At 33.2% G+C, this 25,548-nt stretch overlaps 1 protein-coding gene across 1 annotated transcript in view; it reads right to left on the bottom strand.

Annotated features, from left to right (window-relative positions):
• The window catches only part of LOC143063463 (guanine deaminase-like), a 37,932-nt gene that overhangs the window by 11,059 nt on the left and 1,325 nt on the right, over positions 1-25,548 (bottom strand). Inside the window, exons 2-8 of the mRNA XM_076235634.1 lie at positions 11,737-11,828; positions 5,153-5,324; positions 3,994-4,081; positions 3,074-3,176; positions 2,533-2,560; positions 1,346-1,453; positions 786-893 (exon numbers count right to left, since the gene is read on the bottom strand). Of these exons, the coding sequence (XP_076091749.1) occupies positions 786-893; positions 1,346-1,453; positions 2,533-2,560; positions 3,074-3,176; positions 3,994-4,081; positions 5,153-5,324; positions 11,737-11,828 (699 nt within the window). The remainder of the gene's footprint in view (positions 1-785; positions 894-1,345; positions 1,454-2,532; positions 2,561-3,073; positions 3,177-3,993; positions 4,082-5,152; positions 5,325-11,736; positions 11,829-25,548) is intronic.

The following is a 25,548-nucleotide window of genomic DNA, read 5'->3' as shown; positions in this document are numbered from 1 at the left end:
GCATACATCACCACTACAATGCCCTGTTATTAGAAGATGTAACATCCCAGCCTATGGAGCTGAAACTAACAGGTTTAACCAACTATTTAAAATAATACCGATTCAGGAATAGAAGTTAAGATGTACTTTCTTTTACAAAAGACGGAGATTTCTTGGTATTTTAAGATCTTTATTTGAAGCATTATGTATTACACGACAAATGTTTTTTAATAAACGTCAAATAATATGTGTCCAATGCAGAATCATGAAAAAAGGTATTATTATATTTAACTGGCTACATGTTGGTCATTTATAAAAGTTAATCAAAAACAATACTAAAATAGGAAATAAACAAGCAGCAATTCGTGATTATAACGAAGAAGTGAGCAAAAAGGGCGCTGAAAAACACTAGCAAGACAAATAGTACACACAAGCACCTATATACTACGTTTACAGACATACAATGGGGGAATACTTAATGGTGAAAGGAGACAAAAAGAAGCACAGCACATTAAGATATAATAATGTAGACTGAAAATAGTTCTAATGATAGAGAAAATAAGGACACACAAAGTGTTCATGCACTGCAAATGACAAAAAGACCAAATACAACATATAACAGACAAGCTTATATAAAGATATACGAAGTAACATTGCATTCATAAATCACAAACAGGCGTATCTTACATGAGTAAACACAAATACATTTACCTAATACTTGCAATAAATATTTGAAATAGGAAACTGGCAATACATGGTATAACGAAGAATATTAGCAATTTAGGTTACATACAAGTGAAACTTACCTTTTTACTCAGAAGTCCTTCCTGGTCATACACGTCTACATAATGATCATGGTCAGGATATAGATTACCAATCCAGGCTATCTCAGCTTTTGTTTCACTGATGTGAGTCTGAATGGAAACATCAAAATGAAAGCAACAGTAGTCAAACAACCAATGTTCTAGCTTAAAATACGTATTAGTTACGCCATCACGATTTGGTTGTGATTCGTGTGGCTTAGTCTTTTAGTTTTCTATGTTGTGTCCTATGTACTACTATTTGTCTGTTTGTCTCTTTCTCTTTTTTTAGCTATGACATTGTCAGTTTATTTTCGATCTATGAGTTTGACTGTCCCCCTGGTATTTTCGCCCCTCTTTTAATTGACAATTGTAACAGATTTATTTTCTCGTTGAAATTTAACATAACACCTATTTTTATATATTATACTCTTCGTGGACTGATTGATAAAAAAAATAATTAGTTCATATTTTTTCCAGCGAATATACATGTTGATAAACTTGTTGTTTTTTCTCAAATATCTGAAAATAGTAAGTAATAGTTAAACACGACTCTTTATTTGTACCTGAACATGAAGTCCTTTGTCATGTGCCAACTTTGCCAGATAATTCATCAATTTGTGATCACAAGATACAGCAAACCGTGGGGTAATAATGGGTTGTATTCTTTGATTCTGCAAAATAACATTGTCTGCATCACAAAGCGTGTACACTAATGTTCATTTGAAATAAACAGTAACTGGTAAGATTCTGATGAACGTTTTATTGTGAACTTCTCTTAGTTAATGGGTTAAAATTATATAATTGTATGTACGGCTGAGAAAACAAACAGCAGTCATTGTCTGAGTTTTCCACGATTTATTTGCCAGACTAGTAAGATCTTTATTCATGAATATGGAGAATCGATAAATGCAGTCCCAAGTAATATTGTTAGGAAAATTTTGATGCAAGATATTGTGATACTGTAGTACCAGGAAAACAACACGACTTGTTTTACATTCGAAATGCCCTATGTCATTTTCAGAAATATATAATACACACTTTCAGAGACTTAAAGATTAAATATTCAAAATATAATACTAATTTTTTTTATCATTTCTATGAGGGCGAAAAACGGAATCCCGTTTGTTACATCTTAACAACAGGTTTTTGGGATATATTTGTTTTAAAACCCAATGACCACAAATGGTATCAATTTATCAAATTATAACGTTTATAATTTTCATTAAACACCTGGAAATCAGTATACTGCCATTTATATTTTTGCTTTTTATCATATCACTGGCTTCATTCCATATAATAATATAAAGTAATCTATGACATGTTCTATGGGATGCTGCTAACTGAAGTCCGGGTTTGAGTTTTAATTTTTGTATTTTTTTAGGTATTGGCTCTTCAAAACTTTTATTAAGATTTGGATTTTTAATGTTTTTGCCTCAAATGTCATCGAAGAAAAATCATTTTACTACCAATTCAACTGCACGAGATGGGCTTCCGATAACTGAAGTTTCTTCGATGATATTTGTGCTTTTCGTGAAAATATTAGACCAGGTACATCAATGTTGACTGCATTTATGGTAAAACAAACTCATTAAAGATAGAAGAGCTTATAGTTTTGGACACCAGATGCGCGTTTCGTCTACAAAAAAACCATCAGCGGCGTTCAAATTAAAACAGTTGGGTGGTTGAATCAAATGTTCAAGAAACGGAGATTTTCCGCTCAAAAGTACGAATCATCTGAAATATAAATTACCTTACGCTCCAATACTGAATTAACAAATCTGAAACAAAAGAAGAAGTATAAAATTAATGTAAATATGTTTCTATAGTTGTTTAAATTTCTAAGATATATTGTAATAAGTATTTATTTCCCGCCTTTTTCTCTAATGGAAAAACATATTTTTCTTGACCTATTGCCGAATAAAATAGATAGTGTACTTACTTTTTAATACGATTGATTAGCATTCTTCCAAATGAAACATATTTCAAGAGTTTCGTTTAAGAGAAATATTGCAAAACTGCAGTAAGTAATTTCACTTCAGCATGTTGGACCGGGATTATATTCCTTTATGTACATCTACAGATAATGTTTGTGACTGTTTGCTGTATCAACCATTTCCGACTAGCCGTTTAGTCGATGCGTTTACAAGGCACTGACTGCCAGACAGATAGAATACAGTCCTATCTTTCCTGTGTCCATAAATATTTATGTTTTTCTTCTTATTGACAATTCTCATTTAAGTTACATATAAAATTCAGCAAGTGTTAATTTTCTAGTTTTATCTTTGACATACCTCTCCGTCTCGGATGCTGATTCTTCTGCTGTTTCTATATAATACTCAGGACTATTTTGATTCATGTTGACTTTTCCAACAAAAGCACGCTGACCATATTTGTCTGTAGAAAGAAAACACATGCAATGTATGATACACTTTTAGGTTACCAACGGTTTTTTTTTTTGGGGGGGGGGGGGGGGTTTGCGTTTCGTTGAAGAAAACGGAAAATGCTTAATTTTGAACAATGCAATTTAGTTGAAACTACCAAATTTACCTAACATCATTTTATTTTGCTAGTCAAAAAAAGAAGAGTTTTGAAGGGCATACAATATTCCACCCTCACACATCATGGTCATACTCGGTAGTTATTATGACAGTATTACTATTAGAAACACAAGGAAAATTTGTCACTGAATAGATATTTAAGTTAAGTATGACGTCCATTTTCACTGAAATATAAAATTGAGAATGGAAATGGGGACTTTTATTTCGGGGCCAGCACAGGTCCACCCCAGGGTTCCGGGTTTTCTCGCTGCGTTGAAGACCTATTGTTGATCTTCGGCTGTTATCTGTTCTGTGGTCTGGGCATATACCCAATTTCCATTCTCAATATTAAATAAGTAAATGTTGCATATATATTTAAACAAATATCCATTCTAGACTCAAGAGCAAATAATGGGTTTTATCAATGAGCAAACTCATACCGTATTTGTTTCATGTCGTTTTGGCCCTCAGTCGATCCGGCCCGTATTAGAGGTCAATTTGGTTCCTTTATAAAACAATACTTACAGGGAATAATGGAGGTGTGTGTATATCACTTGTAGTAAATACAGGTTAAAGAATGATATGATGAATAGTAAATGTCTCTTTGACACATTTCCGATTTTTATTCTCAATTTTATAATTATCTATTGCACCATGGAAACAACAGAAATTACCTATAATATCACATAACTTCACACAGGCGTCAGTATGTATTGTACCATAATAACATGCCGTCGTTGTTCCATTTCGTAAAACACGTCTCTATAAATAGATTAATTTCTGTCTTTTACGTAATTTAAAGTAATAGGATAACAGAAATTAAAAATATTGTTTGACAATACAAGAGACTGTCAGTCAATACCAACGACTATGTAGAAAAACAAACAAAAGCAAACAATATGGAACAACACCTGATCGAGAAGGTCTTGTTACCGGTACAAAATGTCAACCAGGTACTAGTTTTACATGCACAAATTTTCTCATTTTTCTCTTTGGATCACACATGTTTTTAGTAAAAGTAAAAGAAAAATAATTATAATATTGTACAATCAAGTCACTAACAAGATGACCACTATTAAAACAGTGAAATAAAATATGGTACAAATTGATTTGACACACAGGGTCAAAATGTGTTCGATGGCGATTCATCTGAGACAGCCACAGCTTTAGAATACTGTCGTTTCAAGAAACAAAACAAGACTCTTCTCTAAGTACATACCAATGTGTCGGCTAGAACGAAGTTTTACCGAAAATAAATCTAAATTTTACCATCACTATCTCATCAAACTAAGAATTGACATACATGTATATTAATGCATAAAAATGGTTTATGCAGACGTTTTTATATATGCAGATGAATAATTGAAAAGAAAAAGAAAAAAAACTTAGCACAATTCCTGACAAACATTTGGCATATAAAGTGACGTGTCTACTAGTGGACTGCTCCCTTGTAATGTGTACCCCTATAAGGTGACACCTCAACATACGGACTGCCCCTTATTATGTAGCTTATAAAGTGACGTCCTTCTATGGAAGGTTACGTTGTATAATGTGTCAGCGTATATGGTCACATGACCTACTGCAGACTGTTACTTTTTGATGTGTCCACGTATAAGGTGACATGCCCCGCTACAGACAGCTCATTTTGGTGTGTCCGTGTATAAAGTGAATTTTGAAAACAGTCAGCATTTCAGCATAGAAAAATGCATTTTTCGTATTCATATCGCTCAAACATGCTCTCATTTTAAATTTGCATATAATTTGCCACTTGAAGTGACCAGCCCAACGGATACGATATATTTACGAAAAAGATATGATTTCTATTATACTTGCCACTGCTTTTTCGTAAACATGTTCAGCGAAATTAAGGTCTTTAAACTTTGCCTCAGTTGGAAAGGTGTACTTCTCTAACCATTCCAGAAGTCCAAGATCTAATCCTTTACCACTGTTCGGATATTGAGGAGCATGGATATGTGTATCTATAAACCCTGGTATGACGAACTGTCTACAATAAATAATTACCTATATATATACCGAGAAATGTTCGGATACTGAGGAGCATGGATATGTGTATCTATAAACCAAGGTATAACGAACTGTCCACAAAAAAAAATCTCTAATATAATATATACCGAGAAATGTTATGATACTGAGAGGCATGCATATGTGCTGGTATGACAAATTGTCTACAATAAACAAATATATGTCTATCAGTAACTGTTAGTATACTTAGCAGACATCTTATTCGTTCAGTTATTTCACAACCAATCTTTTATGGTAGTATTCTTTACAAAGCACAAAAATGTCAGTCTTCGCCTCAAAAGCTAACAAAACCTTTAAACAGACTTATTAAGAAGGGATATATTTATCACACTGTTGTCAGGTCATTAAAGATTGCATATTTTGGCTTTTATATTGATTCACTTTTAGGGTCTTTGCATCGGAATTAAACACATTTATTCTAAAACCAGTTATTGGCATGACACGGGTTATGCTCTTCTCATATATTTCATGATGGTATAATTATAAACCCCTAACAGGAGGGATTGTGCCTGGTATTCATATGATGAAGACATAATCTTTCATTCAGTTTAATTGAGGTCTGGAGCTGGCATGTCAGTAACTGCTAGTAGTCTGTTGTTATTTATGTATTATTGTCATTTTCTTTATTTCTTTTGTTTCATATTATGACATCGGACTCGGACTTCTCTTAAACTGAGTTTTACTGTACGTATTGTTGTGCGTTTATTTTTCTACATTGGCTAGAGGTATAGAGGGAGGGTTGAGATCTCAAAAAGCATCTTTAACCCTGCCGCAATTTTGCGACTGTCCCAAGTCAGGAGCCTCTGGCCTTTGTTAGTCTTGTATGATTTTTAATTTTCGTTTCTTGTGTATAATACGGCGTTTATTATGGCGTTCATTATCACTGAACTATTACATATTTGTTTAGGGGCCAGCAGAAGGACGCTTCCGGATGCGGGAGTTTCTCGCTACATTGAAGTACCATTGGTGGCCTTCCGCTGTTGTTTGCTCTATGGTCGGGTTATTGTCGCTTTAACACATTCCCCATTTCCATTCTGAATTGTATTAGAAGCATTACTATGTGTATCTATAAAACCTGGTATGACGAACTGTCTACAATAAACTCTTACCTACATATACCACAAACTGTTAGCATACAGATGAGCATGCAGATGACACATGTATGAATATCTATTAACCCTGGTATGTACCGAGGACCGATAGGATGAGGTCTAGCAGATATAGATGTATGTGTCTTGGTGTTCATTTGATGGTATGACTTGATGTTAATTTAATGAAATTTTGCAAGACATATAAGAATAAAGCAAAACTACAAGCCAGCCAAATTGGTGATAGATATAACAAAATTACGATCAAAAGAAAATTGACGAAAATACCAAATAACGTCTAAAAAACACGACATTAAACCACTAGTAGTTGACGTTAATTTGTCACATGTCAGATAAATTTTGGAATATTATTTTTTTCCATGTCAGGACCAACAAACTCATAAATTTCAAGTTTTCTGTTTGATAATAGTATTCATACCATCAAATCATTACAATAGTATTCATACCATCAAATCTTTATCATTTTATTCATACCATCAAATCTTTATAATATTATTCATACCATCAAATCTTTATCAGTGTATTCATACCATCAAATCATTATAAAAGTATTCATACCATCAAATCTTTATCATTGTTTGATAATAGTATTTATACCATCAAATCTTTATCATAGCATTCATACCATCAAATCTTTATAATAGTATTCATACCATCAAATCATTATAATAGTATTCATACCATCAAATCTTGATAATAGTATTCATACCATCAAATCTTTATAATAGTATTCATACCATCAAATCATTATAGTAGTATTCATACCATCAAATCTTTATCCTAGCATTCATACCATCAAATCTTTATAATAGTATTCATACCATCAAATCTTTAATATAGTATTTATACCATCAAATCTTTAATATAGTATTCATACCATCAAATCTTCATAATAATATTCATACCATCAAATCTTTATCATTGTATTCATACTATCAAATCTTTATAATAGTATTCATACCATCAAATCTTTATAATAGTATTCATACCATCAAATATTTATAATAGTATTCATACCATCAAATCTTCATCATAGTATTCATACCATCAAATCTTTATAATAGTATTATACCATCAAATCATTATAATAGTATTCATACCATCAAATCTTTATCATTGTATTCATACCATCAAATCTTTATAATAGTATTCATACCATCAAATCTTTATAAGTGTATTCATACCATCAAATCATTATAATAGTATTCATACTATCAAATCTTTATCATTGTATTCATACCATCAAATCTTTATAATAGTATTCATACCATCAAATCTTTATAAGTGTATTCATACCATCAAATCATTATAATAGTATTCATACCATCAAATCTTTATCATTGTATTCATACCATCAAATCTGTATCATTGTATTCATACCATCAAATCTTAATCATTGTTTGATAATAGTATTTATACCATCAAATCTTTAACAAGTATTCATACCATCAAATCTTTATCATAGTATTCATACCATCAAATCATTATAATAGTATTCATACCATCAAATCTTGATAATAGTATTCATACCATCAAATCTTTATAATAGTATTCATACCATCAAATTATTATAGTAGTATTCATACCATCAAATCTTTATCCTAGCATTCATACCATCAAATCTTTATAATAGTATTCATACCATCAAATCTTTAATATAGTATTTATACCATCAAATCATTAATATAGTATTCATACCATCAAATCTTCATAATAGTATTCATACCTTCAAATCTTTATCATTGTATTCATACCATCAAATCTGTATCATTGTATTCATACCATCAAATCTTAATCATTGTTTGATAATAGTATTTATACCATCAAATCTTTATCATAGTATTCATACCATCAAATCTTTATCATAGTATTCATACCATCAAATCATTATAATAGTATTCATACCATCAAATCTTGATAATAGTATTCATACCATCAAATCTTTATAATAGTATTCATACCATCAAATCATTATAGTAGTATTCATACCATCAAATCTTTATCCTAGCATTCATACCATCAAATCTTTATAATAGTATTCATACCATCAAATCTTTAATATAGTATTTATACCATCAAATCATTAATATAGTATTCATACCATCAAATCTTCATAATACTATTCATACCATCAAATCTTTATCATTGTATTCATACTATCAAATCTTTATAATAGTATTCATACCATCAAATCTTTATAATGGTATTCATACCATCAAATCTTTATAATAGTGTTCATACCATCAAATCATTATAATAGTATTCATACCATCAAATCTTTATCATAGTATTCATACCATCAAATCTTTATCATAGTATTCATACCATCAAATCTTTATCATTGTATTCACACCATCAAATCGTTATCTTTGTATTCATACCATCAAATCTTTATAATAGTATTCATACCATCAAATCTTTATCATAGTATTCATACCATCAAATCTTTATTATTGTATTCATACCATCAAATCTTTATCATTGTTTGATAATAGTATTTATACCATCAAATCTTTATAATAGTATTCATACTATCAAATCTTTATAATAGTATTCATACCATCAAATCTTTATCATTGTTTGATAATAGCATTTATACCATCAAATCTTTATCATAGTATTCATACCATCAAATCGTTATAATAGTATTCATACCGTCAAATCTTTATCATTGTATTCATGCCTTCAAATCTTTATCATTGTTTGATAATAGTATTTATACCATCAAATCTTTATAATAGTATTCATACCATCAAGTCTTTACAATAGTATTCATAGCATCAAATCATTATCATTGTATTCATACCATCAAATCATTATAATAGTATTCATACCATCAAATCTTTATAATAGTATTCATAGCATCAAATCATTATCATTGTATTCATACCATCAAATCATTATAATAGTATTTATACCATCAAATCTTTATAATAGTATTCATACCATCAAATCTTTATCGTTGTATTCATACCATCAAATCTTTATCATTGTTCGATAATAGTATTTATACCATCAAATCTTTATAAAAGTATTCATACCATCAAATCTTTATAATAGTATTCATACCATCAAATCTTTATAATAGTATTCATAGCATCAAATCATTATCATTGTATTCATACCATCATGTCATTATAATAGTATTCATACCATCAAATCTTTATAATATTATTCACACCATCAAATCTTTATCATTGTATTCATAGCATCAAATCTTTATCATTGTTTGATAATAGTATTTATACCATCAAATCTTATAATAGTATTCATACCATCAAATCTTTATAATAGTATTCATACCATCAAATCTTTATCATTGTTTGATAATAGTATTCATACTATCAAGTCTTTATAATAGTATTCATACCATCAAATCTTTATAATAGTATTCATACCATCAAATCATTATAAGAGTATTCATACCATCAAATCATTATAATAGTATTAATACCATCAAATCATTATAATAGTATTCCTACCATCAAATCTTTATAATAGTATTCATACCATCAAATCTTTATCATTGTATTCATACAATCAAATCATTATCATAGTATTCATACCATCAAATCTTTATAATAGTATTCAAACCATCAAATCTTTATAATAGTATTCATACCATCAAATCTTTATCATTGTATTCATACCATCAAATATTTATCATTGTTTGATAACAGTATTTATACCATCAAATCTTTACAATAGTATTCATACAATCAAATCTTGATAATAGGATTCATACCATCAAATCTTGATAATAGTATTCATACCATCAAATCATTATAATAGTATTCATACCATCAAATCTTAATAATAGTATTCATACCATCAAATCTTGATAATAGTATTCATACCATCAAATCATTATAATAGTATTCATACCATCAAATCTTTATAATAGTATTCATACCATCAAATCTTTATAATAGTATTCATACCATCAAATCTTTATAATAGTATTCATACCAATAAATCTTTATAATAGTATTCATACCATCAAATCTTTATAATAGTATTCATACCATCAAATCTTTATAATAGTATTCATACCATCAAATCATTATAATAGTATTCATACCATCAAATCTTTATCATAGTATTCATACCATCAAATCTTTATAATAGTATTTATACCATCAAATCTTTATCATTGTTTGATAATAGTATTCATACCATCAAATCTTTATCATAGTGTCCATACCATCAAATCTTTATCATAGTATTCATACCATCAAATCATTATAATAGTATTCATACCATCAAATCTTTATAATAGTATTCATACCATCAAATCTTTATAATAGTATTCATACCATCAAATCTATACCATCAAATCTTTATAATAATAGTATTCATACCATCAAATCTTTATAATAGTATTCATACCATCAAATCTTTATCCTAGTATTCATACCATCAAATCTTTATAATAGTATTTATACCATCAAATCATTATAATAGTATTCATACCATCAAATCTTTATCATAGTATTCATACCATCAAATCTTTATCATAGTATTCATACCATCAAATCTTTATCATTGTATTCATACCATCAAATCTTTATCATTATATTCATACCATTAAATCTTTATCATTGTTTGATAATAGTATTTATACCATCAAATCTTTGTAATAGTATTCATACCATCAAATCATTAATTAGTTTTCATACCAACAAATCATTATAATAGTATTCTTACCATCAAATCTCTATCATTGTTTTATAATAGTATTCATACCATCAAATCTTTATTATAGTATTCATACCATCAAATCTTTATAATAGTATTCATACCATCAAATCTCCATCATTTTGAATTTCGTTTTCTCTCTTCCTTAGTAGAGACTGGTAGATATCAAGATAGTTGGTTGCGTGATAATAAATACAATATGCATACAGAAAATTTTGTTCGTTGTAGATAGTATACTTCAGAATAGTAACATGATAAGTCGCTCTAAGTCATCATTAATTATCTGAAGGATAACGAATACCATAAGAAAATTCGCTTAGATACATAACATGGTCAGGGAACTGACACAGGTATATAATAAAACTCATGTGTACCGAATTAATTACGAAACGAATTACTTAACTTAAAGAAATTGCATGAAGAATATTTATTATTCTTGATGGATGACTGTTTAGAGAAAAAAAAATACTCATCCTTTTGTTAGGTTCAATCGTGAAAATGTCATTTTTTTCTGAATATTCTTAACTCATATTAGAACATGGCTCCAAAATATTTCATTCTCCTCACCCTCTTTTGAGTTCTGTAATGTTAACTTTACTTCTACCACCAAATGGTTCCAAGTGTTTATCTATCTGATTTGCTTGATCGAAGAATACAATCTGTGAATAAAAATAAACAGGCATTATGGAAGTACTAGTAGGTGAATTAAGAGACATTGTATTTATACAGTGGTTGAAATAACAGGCAATTACAGGCTGCCAAGTCAGGAGCCTGTAAGTCAGTGGTTGTCGTTTGTTTATGTGTTACATATTTGTTTTTCGTTCATTTTTTTTTTTATATAAATAAGGCCGTCAGTTTTCTCGTATAAATTGTTTTACATTGTCATATCGATGGACGTCAAGTTGGTTACTTATTCCCTATTCCCTATTCGTTACCTTTTCCCTATTCCCTATTCGTTACCTATTCGTTACCTATTCCCTATTCCCTATTCGTTACCTATTCGTTACCTATTCGTTACCTATTCCCTATTCCCTATTCGTTACCTATTCGTTACCTATTCCCTATTCCCTATTCGTTACCTATTCCATATTCCCAATTCGTTACCTATTCGTTACCTATTCCTTATTCCCTATTCGTTACCTATTCGTTACTTATTCCCTATTCCCTATCGTTACCTATTCGTTACTTATTCCCTATTCCTTATTCGTTACTTATTCCCTATTCCTTATTCGTTACTTATTCTATTTTTAATATCCTTCCCCCTTTTTAATTGTTTATACTCTTATATCTGGTAATAGTTCTAAATTTGTTGAGGTAAAATGATCTTTTTATGACCTATTTATATGTGTTTGTGCTCAACCGATCCTTTTACTTTATGTTCGATACTAATTTGTTCCTTATTTGATTTTTATACGTTCTACCTTTTAACTGCTTTATGTCCGTATGTTTGAAGATGGATCTTGGTTCGAAGGGATGAAATCACCGTGTTAGCGCTTGCATAAAAAAAGATGTGGTATGATTGCCAATGAGACAACACCCCACAATAGACTAAAATGACACAGAGATTATCAACTATAGGTCACTGTACGGCCTTCAACAATGAGCATAGCCCAAACCGTGTAGTCACCTATAAAAGGACCAGACATGACAATCTCAAACAATTCAAACAACAAAACTAACGGCCGTATTTCATATACAAAAAAATAAACGGAAAACAAATATGTAACACAAAAACAAACGATAACTACTTAATTTCAGGCTCTTGTCTAGGGACAGGCACATACTAACATAATGTGGTGGGGTTAAACATGTTAGCAGGGTGTACATCGTTTCGGAGCATGCTATTACCTTGTTTAATTCGTTCCATCACTCGCTTATAATTCGCTTATAATACGTGTATCATACGTTATACCTTTTAAAACATGATTTTCAATTATTTTGTTGTCGCTGGTGGTAGATTTGGCTTCTTAGAGGTTATATAACTCTATAAGCGCATATGTACCCGTTCCAGCGCTCGGATAATACCCTGTTAAATATTCGTTACTTATTCGCTTTTAATACGTTTGTTATACGTTGCACCTTTTAGAAAAGGATTTTCAATTGTGTTCATATCTCTGGTGGTAATAATGTGTTCTTATAGAAGAAATACCCCTATTAGCGCGTAGGTACCCGTTCCAGCGCTCGGATAATACTCTGTTACTTATTCGTTCCTTATTCGCTTTTAATGCGCAGGGTATACGTTGCACCTTGAAATAAATCGTTTTTCAATTGTGTTCATGTCTCTGCTGGTAACAATGTGTTCTTAGAGATGAAATGACCCTATTAGCGTGCATGTACCTGTTCCAGCGCTCGGTTAATACCCTGTTACCTATTCGTTATCAATTCGTTACTTATTCGCTTTTAATACGTTTGTTGTACGTTGCACCTTTTAGAAAAGGATTTTTAATTGTGTTCATGTCTCTGGTGGTAACAATGTGTTCTTAGAGATGAAATGACTCTATTAGCGCGCTTGTACCCGTTCCAGCGCTCGGTTAATACCCTGATACCTATTCGTTACCTATTCGTTTCCTATTCACTTATAATACGTTTGCTGTACGTTGCACCTTTTAGAAAGGGATTTTCAATTGTGTCCATGTCTCTGGTGGTAACAATGTGTTCTTAGAGATGAAATGACCCTATGAGCGTGCATGTACCCGTTCCAGTGCTCGGTTAACACCCTGTTACTTATTCGTTACTTATTCGCCTATAATACGTTTCTTGTACGTTGCACCTTTTAGAAAAGGATTTTCAATTGTGTCCATGTCTCTGCTGGTAACAATGTGGTCTTAGAGATGAAATGACCCTATGAGCGTGCATGTACCCGTTCCAGCGCTCGGTTAATACCCTGTTACCTATTCGTTACCTATTCACTTATAAAACGTTTGTTGTACGTTGCACCTTTTAGAAAAGGATTTTCAATTGTGTTTATGTCTCTGGTGGTAACAATGTGTTTAGAGATAAAATGACCCTATTAGCGTGCATGTACCCGTTCCAGCGTTTGGTTAATACCCTGTTACTTATTTGTTACCTATTCGTTACTTATTCCCTATTCCCTATCGTTACCTATTCGTAACTTATTCCCTATTCCCTATTTGTTACCTATTCGTTACTTATTCCCTATTCCCTATGTGTTATCTATTCGTTATTTATTCTCTATTCCCTATTCGTTACCTATTCGTTACTTATTCCTTATTCGTTACTTATTCGATTTTTGATATCCTCACCCTTTTTAATTTTTGTCGAGCCAGCAACTTTTGTTGCAGAAAGCTTGACATAGGGATAGTGATCCGGCTACGGCGGCTACGCCGTCAGCGGTGTTAGCTAACTTTTTAAAAACTTTATCTTTTAGAAGGTGGAAGAACTAGATGCTTCATAATTTGTATATGGATGTTACGAAGTTTCTGTCAGTCACATGTCAAATATCTTTGACCTCATTTTCATGGTTCAGTGACCACTTGAAAAAAAATTTAAGATTTTTTGTAATGTTGAATTATCTTTTATTTTAAGTAATAGGATAGTTATATTTGGTATGTGCGTACCTTGTAAGGTCCTCATGCCCGTCAGACAGTTTTCACTTAACCTCGACCTCATTTCATGGATCAGTGAACAAGGTTAAGTTTTGGTGGTCAAGTCCATATCTCAGATACTATAAGCAATAGGGCAAGTATATTCGGTGTATGGAAGGACTGTAAGGTATCCATGTCCAACTTGCAGGTGTCATCTGACCTTGACCTTATTTTCATGGTTCAGTGGTTATAGTTAAGTTTTTGTGTTTTGGTCTCTTTTTCTCATACTTTACACAATAGATCTACAATATTTGTTGTATGGAATGATTGTAAGGTGTACATGTCTAGCGTGCAGCTGTCATCTGACCTTGACCTCATTTTCATGGTTGAGTGGTCAAAGTTAAGTTTTTGAGTTTTGGTCTTTTTATCTAATACTATATGCTATAAGTTAACTATATTTGGTGTATGGAAATATTATATGATCTGTATGTCAGTCGCGCAGGTTTTATTTGACCTCGACCTCATTTTCACGGTTCATTGCTCAGTGTTAAGTTTTTGTGTTTTGGTCTATTTTTCTTAAACTATAAGTAAGAGGTCAACTATATTTGTTGTATGAAAGCATTGTTAGCTGTACATGTCTGTCTGGCATGTTTCATCTGACCTTGACCTCATTTTCATGGTTCATTGGTCTTTGTTATCTTGGTTAATGTTAAGTTATGTGACAGTTGTTATAAAGCTTTATACTTAAGACTATCAACATAATATCAATGATTAGTAAAGAAGGCGAGACATTTCAGCGTGTGCACTCTTGTTTATATTCTTATATCTCTTGTTATAGATCTAAATTTGTTGAGGTAAAATGACCTTTTTATGACCTATTTATATGTGTTTGTGCTCAACCGATCATGTTGCTTTATGTTAGATACTTATTTGTTTATTATTTTATTTTTATACGTTCTACCTTTTAAATGTTTTATATTCGTATGTTTGAAGATCTGGTTCTTGGTTCGAAGAGGTGAAATCACCTTTTAGCGCTTGTATAAAAATGAACATTTTAGAAAATGATTTTCAATTGTGTTCTTGTCTCTGGCGGTAACTATGTGTTCTTAGAGATGAAATAACCCTATTAGCGTGTATGTACCCGTTCCAGCGCTCGGTTTATACCCTGTAACTTAGTATTCGTTCCTTAATCGCTTTTAATACGCGTGGTATACGTTGCACCTTGAAATAAAACGATTATCGATTGCTTTCATATCTCTGGTGGTAATTATGTGTTCTCTGAGTTGAAAAAAACCTATTAGCACATATGTACCCATTTCACCACTACACTGATACCCTGTTACTTATTCGTTCCTTATTCGCTTTTAAAACGTGTTTTATGCGTTGCACTTTAAAAAAGAAATATTTTTGTGTCTCTGGTGGTAAATGTCGGTTCTTAGCGGTGAAATAACCCTAATAGAACATATGTACCCGTTTCAGCGCTCGACTGATACCCTGTTACTTATTCGTTCCTTATTCGCTTTTAATACGCGTGGTATACGTTGCACCTTGGAATAAATCGATTATCTATTGCTTTCATGTCTCTGGCGGTAACTGTGTGTTCTCTGAAGTGAGAAAACCCAATTAGCGCATATGTACCCGTTTCAGCGCAACACTGATACCCTGTTACTTATTCGTTTCTTATTCGCTTATAAAACGTGTTGTAGTGGTTAGTGCATCGGACTTCTAACACAATGGTTCCTGGTTCAATTCCCGTTCGGGATGAAAATTTCAGGAACTCAATTTTCGGCTCTCCCTTGACACCATTTGCGAGTAAACGATGATAGTCCGTCGGAAGGGGATGATAAATGGCTGACCCGTGTTAAGAGAGAGCCATATCTCTTGCACGTTAAAGACACCCTTGTAGATTTCGAAAAAGAGTAGGCTGATGCCGCTACAAGGCAGCACTCGCACCCGCAAAGTGGAAAGGGATAAATATCAGTTGCAAAACTTGTTTCCCAATCCACTATAAATAAATATGTTTAAATTAAAAAATAAAACGTGTGTTATGCGTTGCACTTTTGAAAAAGAAATATGTTTGTGACTCTGGTGGTAACTGTCGGTTTTTAGAGGTGAAATAACCCTAATAGAACATATGTACCCGTTTCAGCGCTCGACTGATACCCTGTTACTTATTCGTTCCTTATTCGCTTTTAATACGCGTGGTATACGTTGCACCTTGAAATAAATCGATTATCGATTGCTTTCACGTCTCTGGTGGTAATTATGTGTTCTCTGAGTTAAAAAAAAAACCCTATTAGCGCATATGTACCCATTTCACCGCTACACTGATACCCTGTTACTTATTCGTTCCTTATTCGCTTTTAAAACATGTTTTGCGTTGCACTTTAAAAAGAAATATTTTTGTGTCTCTGGTGGTAACTGTCGGTTCTTAGAGGTGAAATAACCTTAATTGAACATATGTACCCGTTTCAGCGCTCGACTGATACCCTGTTACTTATTCGTTCCTTATTCACTTTAAATACGCGTGCTATGCGTTGCACCTTGAAATAAGAAGTAACGAATAAGTAACAAGGTATTAGCCGAGCGCTGGAACGGGTACAAACGCGCTAAAAGGGTTATTTCATCTCTAAGAACACATTGTTACCACCAGAGACATGAACACAAATGAAAATCTTTTTCTAAAAGGTGAAACGTACAACAAACGTATTATAAGCGAATAAGTAACGAATAGGTAACGAATAGGTAACAGGGTATTAACCGAGCGCTGGAACGGGTACATGCGCGCTAATAGGGTCATTTCATCTCTAAGAACACATTGTTACCACCAGAGACATGAACACAATTATAAAACAATTTATTTCAACGTGCAACGTATACCCTGCGCATTCAAAGCGAATAAGTAACAAATAAGTAACCGGGTATTATCCGAGCGTTGGAACGGGTACATACGCGCTAATAGGGGTATTTCATCTATAAGAACACATTATTACCACCAGAGATATGAACACAATTGAAAATCCTTTTCTAAAAGGTGCAACGTACAACAAACGTATTAAAAGCGAATAAGTAACGAGTAAGTAACAGGGTATTAACCGAGCGCTGGAACGGGTACATCCACGCTAATAGAGTCATTTCATCTCTAAGAACACATTGCTACCACCAGAGACATGGACACAATTGAAAATCCTTTTCTAAAAGGTGCAACGTACAACAAACGTATTATAGGCGAATAAGTAACGAATAAGTAACAGGGTATTAACCGAGCGCTGGAACGGGTACATACGCGCTAATAGGTCATTTCATCTCTAAGAACACATTGTTACCACCAGAGACATGAACACAATTGAAAATCCTTTTCTAAAAGATGCAACGTACAACAAACGTATTATAGGCGAATAAGTAACGAATAAGTAACAGGGTATTAACCGAGCGCTGGAACGGGTACATGCACGCTCATAGGGTCATTTCATCTCTAAGAACACATTGTTACCACCAGAGACATGGACACAATTGAAAATCTTTTTCTAAAAGGCGCAACGTACAACAAACGTATTATAAGTGAATAGGAAACGAAGAGGTAACGAATAGGAAACAGGGTATTAACCGAGCGCTGGAACAGGTACATGCACGCTAATAGGGTCATTTCATCTCTAAGAACACATTATTACCACCAGAGACATGAACACAATTAAAAAACGATTTATTTCAAGGTGCAACGAATACCCTGTGCATTAAAAGCGAATAAGGAACGAATAAGTAACCGGGTATTATCCGACCGCTGGAACGGGTACATACGCGCTAATAGGGTCATTACATCTCTAAGAACAAATTGTTACCACCAGACACATGAACACAATTAAAAAAACGATTTATTTTAAGGTGCAACGAATACCCTGTGCATTAAAAGCGAATAAGGAACGAATAAGTAACCGGGTATTATCCGAGCGCTGGAACGGGTACATACGCGCTAATAGGGGTATTTCATCTATAAGAACACATTATTACCACCAGGGATATGAACACAATTGAAAATCCTTTTCTAAAAGGTGCAACGTAAAACAAACGTATTAAATCCGAATGAGTAACGAATAGATAACGAATAGGTAACAGGGTATTAACCGAGCGCTGGAACGGGTACATGCGCGCTAATATGGTCATTTAATCTCTAAGAACACATTGTTACCACCAGAGACATGAACACAATTAAAAAAAAGATTTATTTCAAGGTGCAACGTATACTTAACCCGCGCATTAAAAGCGAATAAGGAACGAATAAGTAACAGGGTATTATCCGAGCGCTGGAACGGGTACATGCACGCTAATACAGTCATTTCATCTCTAAGAAGACATTGTTACCACCAGAGACATGGACACAATTGAAAATCCTTTTCTAAAAGGTGCAACGTACAACAAACGTATTATGAGTGAATAGGTAACGAATAGGCAACAAATAGGTATCAGGGTATTAACCGAGCGCTGGAACGGGTACATGCACGTTAATAGGGTCATTTAATCTCTAAGAACACATTGTTACCACCAGAGACATGAACACAATTAAAAAACGATTTATTTCAAGGTGCAACGTATACTTACTCCGCGCATTTAAAGCGAATAAGGAACGAATAAGTAACAGGGTATTATCCGAGCGCTGGAACGGGTACATGCACGCTAATATAGTCATTTCATCTCTAAGAAGATATTGTTACTACCAGAGACATTGACACAATTGAAAATCATTTCTAAAAGGTGCAACGTACAACAAACGTATTATAAGTGAATAGCTAACGAATAGGGAACGAATAGGTAACAGGGTATTAGCCGAGCGCTGGAACGGGTACATACGCGTTAATAGGGGTATTTCATCTATAAGAACACATTATTACCACCAGGGATATGAACACAATTGAAAATCCTTTTCTAAAATGTGCAACGTACAACAAACGTATTAAAAGCGAATAAGTAACGAATAGGTAACGAATAGGTAACAGGGTATTAACCGAGCGCTGGAACGGGTACATGCGCGCTAATAGGGTCATTTAATCTCTAAGAACACATTGTTACCATCAGAGACACGAATACAATTAAAAAACCGATTTATTTCAAGGTGCAACGTATACCCTGCGCATTAAAAGCGAAGAAGGACGAATAAGTAACCGGGTATTATCCGAGCGCTGGAACGGGTACATATGCGCTAATAGGGGTATTTCATCTATAAGAACACATTATTACCACCAGAGATATGAACCAATTGAAAATCCGTTTCTTAAAGGTGCAACGTACAACAAACGTATTGAAAGCGAATAAGTAACGAATAGGTAATGAATATGTAACAGGGTATTAACTGAGCGCTGGAACGGGTACATGCACGCGAATAGGGTCATTTCATCTCTAATTACACATTGTTACCACCAGAGACATGAACACAAGTGAAAATCCTTTTCTAAAAGGTGCAACGTACAACAAACGTATTATAAGTGAATAGGTAACGAATAGGTAACAGGGTATTAACCGAGCGCTGGAACGGGTACATGCACGCTAATAGGGTCATTTCATCTCTAAGAACACATTGTTACCACCAGAGACATGGACACAATTGAAAATCCTTTTCTAAAAGGTACAACGTACAACAAACGTATTATAAGTGAATAGGTAACGAGTAGGTAACAGGGTATTAACTGAGCGCTGGAACGGGTACATGCGCACTAATAGGGTCATTTCATCTGTAAGAACACATTGTTACCACCAGAGACATGAACACAATTAAAAAACGATTTATTTCAAGGTGCAACGAATACCCTGTGCATTAAAAGCGAATAAGGAACGAATAAGTAACCGGGTATTATCCGACCGCTGGAACGGGTACATACGCGCTAATAGGGTCATTACATCTCTAAGAACAAATTGTTACCACCAGACACATGAACACAATTAAAAAAACGATTTATTTTAAGGTGCAACGAATACCCTGTGCATTAAAAGCGAATAAGGAACGAATAAGTAACCGGGTATTATCCGAGCGCTGGAACGGGTACATACGCGCTAATAGGGGTATTTCATCTATAAGAACACATTATTACCACCAGGGATATGAACACAATTGAAAATCCTTTTCTAAAAGGTGCAACGTAAAACAAACGTATTAAATCCGAATGAGTAACGAATAGATAACGAATATGTAACAGGGTATTAACCGAGCGCTGGAACGGGTACATGCGCGCTAATATGGTCATTTAATCTCTAAGAACACATTGTTACCACCAGAGACATGAACACAATTAAAAAAAAGATTTATTTCAAGGTGCAACGTATACTTAACCCGCGCATTAAAAGCGAATAAGGAACGAATAAGTAACAGGGTATTATCCGAGCGCTGGAACGGGTACATGCACGCTAATACAGTCATTTCATCTCTAAGAAGACATTGTTACCACCAGAGACATGGACACAATTGAAAATCCTTTTCTAAAAGGTGCAACGTACAACAAACGTATTATAAGTGAATAGGTAACGAATAGGTAACAGGGTATTAACCGAGCGCTGGAACGGGTACATGCGCTCTAACAGGGTCATTTCGTCTCTAAGATCACATTGTTACCACCAGAGACATGAACACAATTAAAAAACGATTTATTTCAAGGTGCAACGTATACTTATCCCGCACATTAAAAGCGAATAAGGAACGAATAAGTAACAGGGTATTATCCGAGCGCTGGAACGGGTACCTACGCGCTAATAGGGGTATTTCATCTATAAGAACACATTATTACCACCAGAGATATGAACACATTGAAAATCCTTTTCTAAAAGATGCAACGTACAACAAACGTATTAAAAGCGAATAAGTAACGAATATTTAACAGGGTATTATCCGAGCGCTGGAACGGGTACATATGCGCTTATAGAGTTATATCACCTCTAAGAACCCAAATCTACCACCAGAGACAACAAAACAATTGAAAATCATGTTTTAAAAGGTGCAACGTATGATACATGTATTATAAGCGAATTATAAGCGAGTGATGGAACGAATTAAACAAGGTAATAGCATGCTTCGAAACGATGTACAGCCTGCTAATATGTTTAACCCCACCACATTATGTTAGTATGTGCCTGTCCCTAGACAAGAGCCTGAAATTAAGTAGTTATCGTTTGTTTTTGTGTTACATATTTATTTTCCGTTTATTTTTTTGTATATGAAATACGGCCGTTAGTTTTGTTGTTTGAATTGTTTGAAATTGTCATGTCTGGGCCTTTTATTGGTGACTACACAGTTTGGGCTATGCTCATTGTTGAAGGCCGTAAATTGACCTATAGTTGATAGTTTCTGTGTCATTTTGGTCTATTGTGGGGTGTTGTCTCATTGGCAATCATACCACATCTTTTTTTTATGAAAGCGCTAACACAGTGATTTCATCCCTTCGAACCAAGATCCATCTTCAAACATACGGACATAAAGCAGTTAAAAGGTAGAACGTATAAAAATCAAATAAGGAACAAATGAGTATCGAACATAAAGTAAAAGGATCGGTTGAGCACAAACACATATAAATAGGTCATAAAAAGATCATTTTACCTCAACAAATTTAGAACTATTACCAGATATAAGAGTATAAACAATTAAAAAGGGGGAAGGATATTAAATATAGAATAAGTAACGAATAAGGAATAGGGAATAAGTAACGAATAGGTAACGATAGGGAATAGGGAATAAGTAACGAATAGGTAACGAATAGGGAATAGGGAATAGGTAACGAATAGGTAACGAATAGGGAATAGGGAATAGGTAACGAATAGGTAACGAATAGGGAATAGGTAACGAATAGGTAACGAATAGGGAATAGGGAATAAGTAACCAACTTGACGTCCATGTCATATCGGGGCCTTTTCTAGCTGACTATGCGACATGGGCTTTGCTCATTGTTGAAGGCCGTACGGTGACCTATAGTTGTTAATGACTGTGTCATTTCGGTCTTTTGTGGACAGTTGTCTCATTGGCAATCATACCACATCTTCTGTTTTATATTATACATTTGTTGATATAATAGACACTATAGAAGTACTTGTGCGTGCTCTCGTCGTGGCCATGTTCGAAATATTTCCAATGGACGTGTAGCAATCAACAATTGATCAATCAACATTTCCCAAAATTCTTTTTTGCACTTTATCCCGCGTTATCATGACATCTTGAAGGTTCTCCAAACCAATAGCACAACTTTCGCATAGTACCGACCATTTTTCTTCGTAGGACAAGCACTATATTTTTTATTAATTTAATAAAAAGCAAACGCCCAAATTTTTCAATGGTCTGCACCTAACTAATACAAAAAATGTTAAATTTTCTATTTAATTCTATTTAAAATACGTATGTGAACTACGTGTGTACATAGTTTACTGGAGGGAACAAATTCCAGGTACAGGTAATTAATAACACCGATGTACATGTAGATGAGAACAAATTTGATGTGAAACTAGACTGATTGTTCATAACATGAAACTAATGCATTGTAATTACAAACACAGCATAACTTACAGTTAAAGAACAAAACTTACATATATTTTGTTTCTGTGTATTGATGTTGTAAATTTACCTTGTACCGAAAAATACCTCTAAATTTAATTTCCAAATGTTATAAAAACTCACCACTAGTAAACATGGTAAAGTAACAAACTTTTAATTCAAAACCCTTTTCTCTCTTTATTTAATAAACATTGCATAAAAAAATCACCTTAAATAATCTTGAACTTTTGTCATTAAGTGTTTAGTGAAAGGAACGTACGTTCACCACACATCAAAAATTGTGTTAACCTCCATCGTGTATCACCAGTACAGCGGGTATAGGTACTAACCAAGCGGGCGTGGTCGATTTTGAACTCGCACGGTAACGAAAATCTTTGTTTTGTTCACATAATATCAATGTGTACCTCAATCTAAAAATAATTGTAGTTTTAAGAAATGATTTGTTCGTACTTCGTAGGTTGATGATAAGAGATGTCTCAAGAAACGAACGATTACTAAAAACATGTGCAAATACTTGTCAAAGAAGTTGGCACTCGTCTCATCCAATTTAATTCTATATTCATTGCAACTCTTTTTCTGATAGAAGGCCACTGTGCGTATGTAATAAGTATAGTTGTATCAATAATTGGCATTGAAATCTTTCATGCATGTATGTTTTTTTCGATATTTTATTCCGAAAAGAAGCGTTGTGTACGGTGTTAGGCTCTCCACATTAATCCTTCTGTACGGTGCATAGTTAAGTTGTTGTACACCGTCCCAAGGAAGTATATGTTAGTTATACGTCCTTGACCGTACACAAAAACAAAATTTTCATACTCGTTTATTACCCAGAAAGTTTCAAGGAATTAGTATTCTAATATGACGTCCTTATTACGCAAAGCCGTCTTCTAATGAGCACAAAATATGTTTGACACATGCGCAATTTTACACCAGTACTTAAAACCTTCCATCCTTTATGGGTGGGATTTACATAGATAAATAAAATCGTATAATATAAGCAAAATGAGGATGTTAATTTGATGTATGCCTTTTTGTGCTTCTTCGTTACATTTGTTGTTTTTATAGTGATTAAGATGATAACACAATGTTGACTGCTGTACCTTTTTACCTATTGTGTCTGTTTGTTTTGTTCACGCATCGTTGGCAATATAATGGAATTTGATGCGACTGTCATACAAGTGAGAGGTTTAGCTAGCTATAAATCCATGTTCAATCCACCATTTTCTAAAAAAGAAAATGCCTGTACCAAGTCAGGAATATGACAGTTGTTATCCGTTCGTTTGATGTGTTTGAACTTTTGATTTTGCCATTTGATTTGGGACTTTCCTTTTTGAATTTTCCTCGGAGTTCAGTATTTTTGTGTTTTTACTTTTTACTGTTTATATTATCGTTACTTCCATCGTTATCCTTTAAAATACATTCATTTAAGCACCTAACATAAACTTTTATTATATATTTTTATCAAACAACATATATATATTTACCCTGCTCGTAGTTTTTCAACTTATCAAATATGATATGTAATGTACATACTTCTGGGGAGGAAACGGGAACAGCCAAACATTTTTACGCTATTTTCGTACGCTTCGACCTATAAAAATACTGTATTTGTCCTATTAGAATCGAAATAATTCCTTCATGTCATGCTCTATGCTCATTTTAACATGGGTAGGCATTAAATTTGACCACATTTTACAGCTCGCTAACGCACAGTGTAAACTCGACAAATATAATGCCTACCCATGTTATAATGAGCATTTCTTAAAGCAGAGGTAGGTTTATGATTGGTAACTATTACTTTTGCCCTGTATTACCTTTCTTTAGCATGTTTAGGTAAAACATGTAAATGTCTCGACAATTGTATCGAAATTGAAAGTTGGTGTTGACATTCACAACTATTTGCGCATTTACAATTTAAGTGTTCTTATTAGAATATAAAAGTTGTCTTATAAATAGGAAAAAATCGATGCGAAAATTATTTTGGAGCAGGAATTTCAGATGTTGAGAAATGTACACTGAATGTTGATAAAACAAAACAAAGATTTTCGTTACCGTGTCAGTTCAAAATCGATAATGCCCGCTTGATTAGTAACTACATGTATATCGTCTGTACGATGATACACGGTGACCTCATTTATTTCAGACATTCGTTTTAAATGTTACATGTATATATACAACTACAACATGTATTATTATTACAAGTACACACCCGTGATATCACTGGTCCGTAACTGAATTAAAGTATACAACTATGCCTAAGCCTTATTTTAGTAATTGGTATTGTCATCTGATAAAGTCATGTCGATTATAAGA

Source organism: Mytilus galloprovincialis, chromosome 2, assembly GCF_965363235.1.
Source record: "Mytilus galloprovincialis chromosome 2, xbMytGall1.hap1.1, whole genome shotgun sequence".
In the NCBI taxonomy this organism is placed as follows: Eukaryota; Metazoa; Mollusca; class Bivalvia; order Mytilida; family Mytilidae; genus Mytilus; species Mytilus galloprovincialis.
This window is presented reverse-complemented; position numbering and strand designations above follow the sequence as displayed.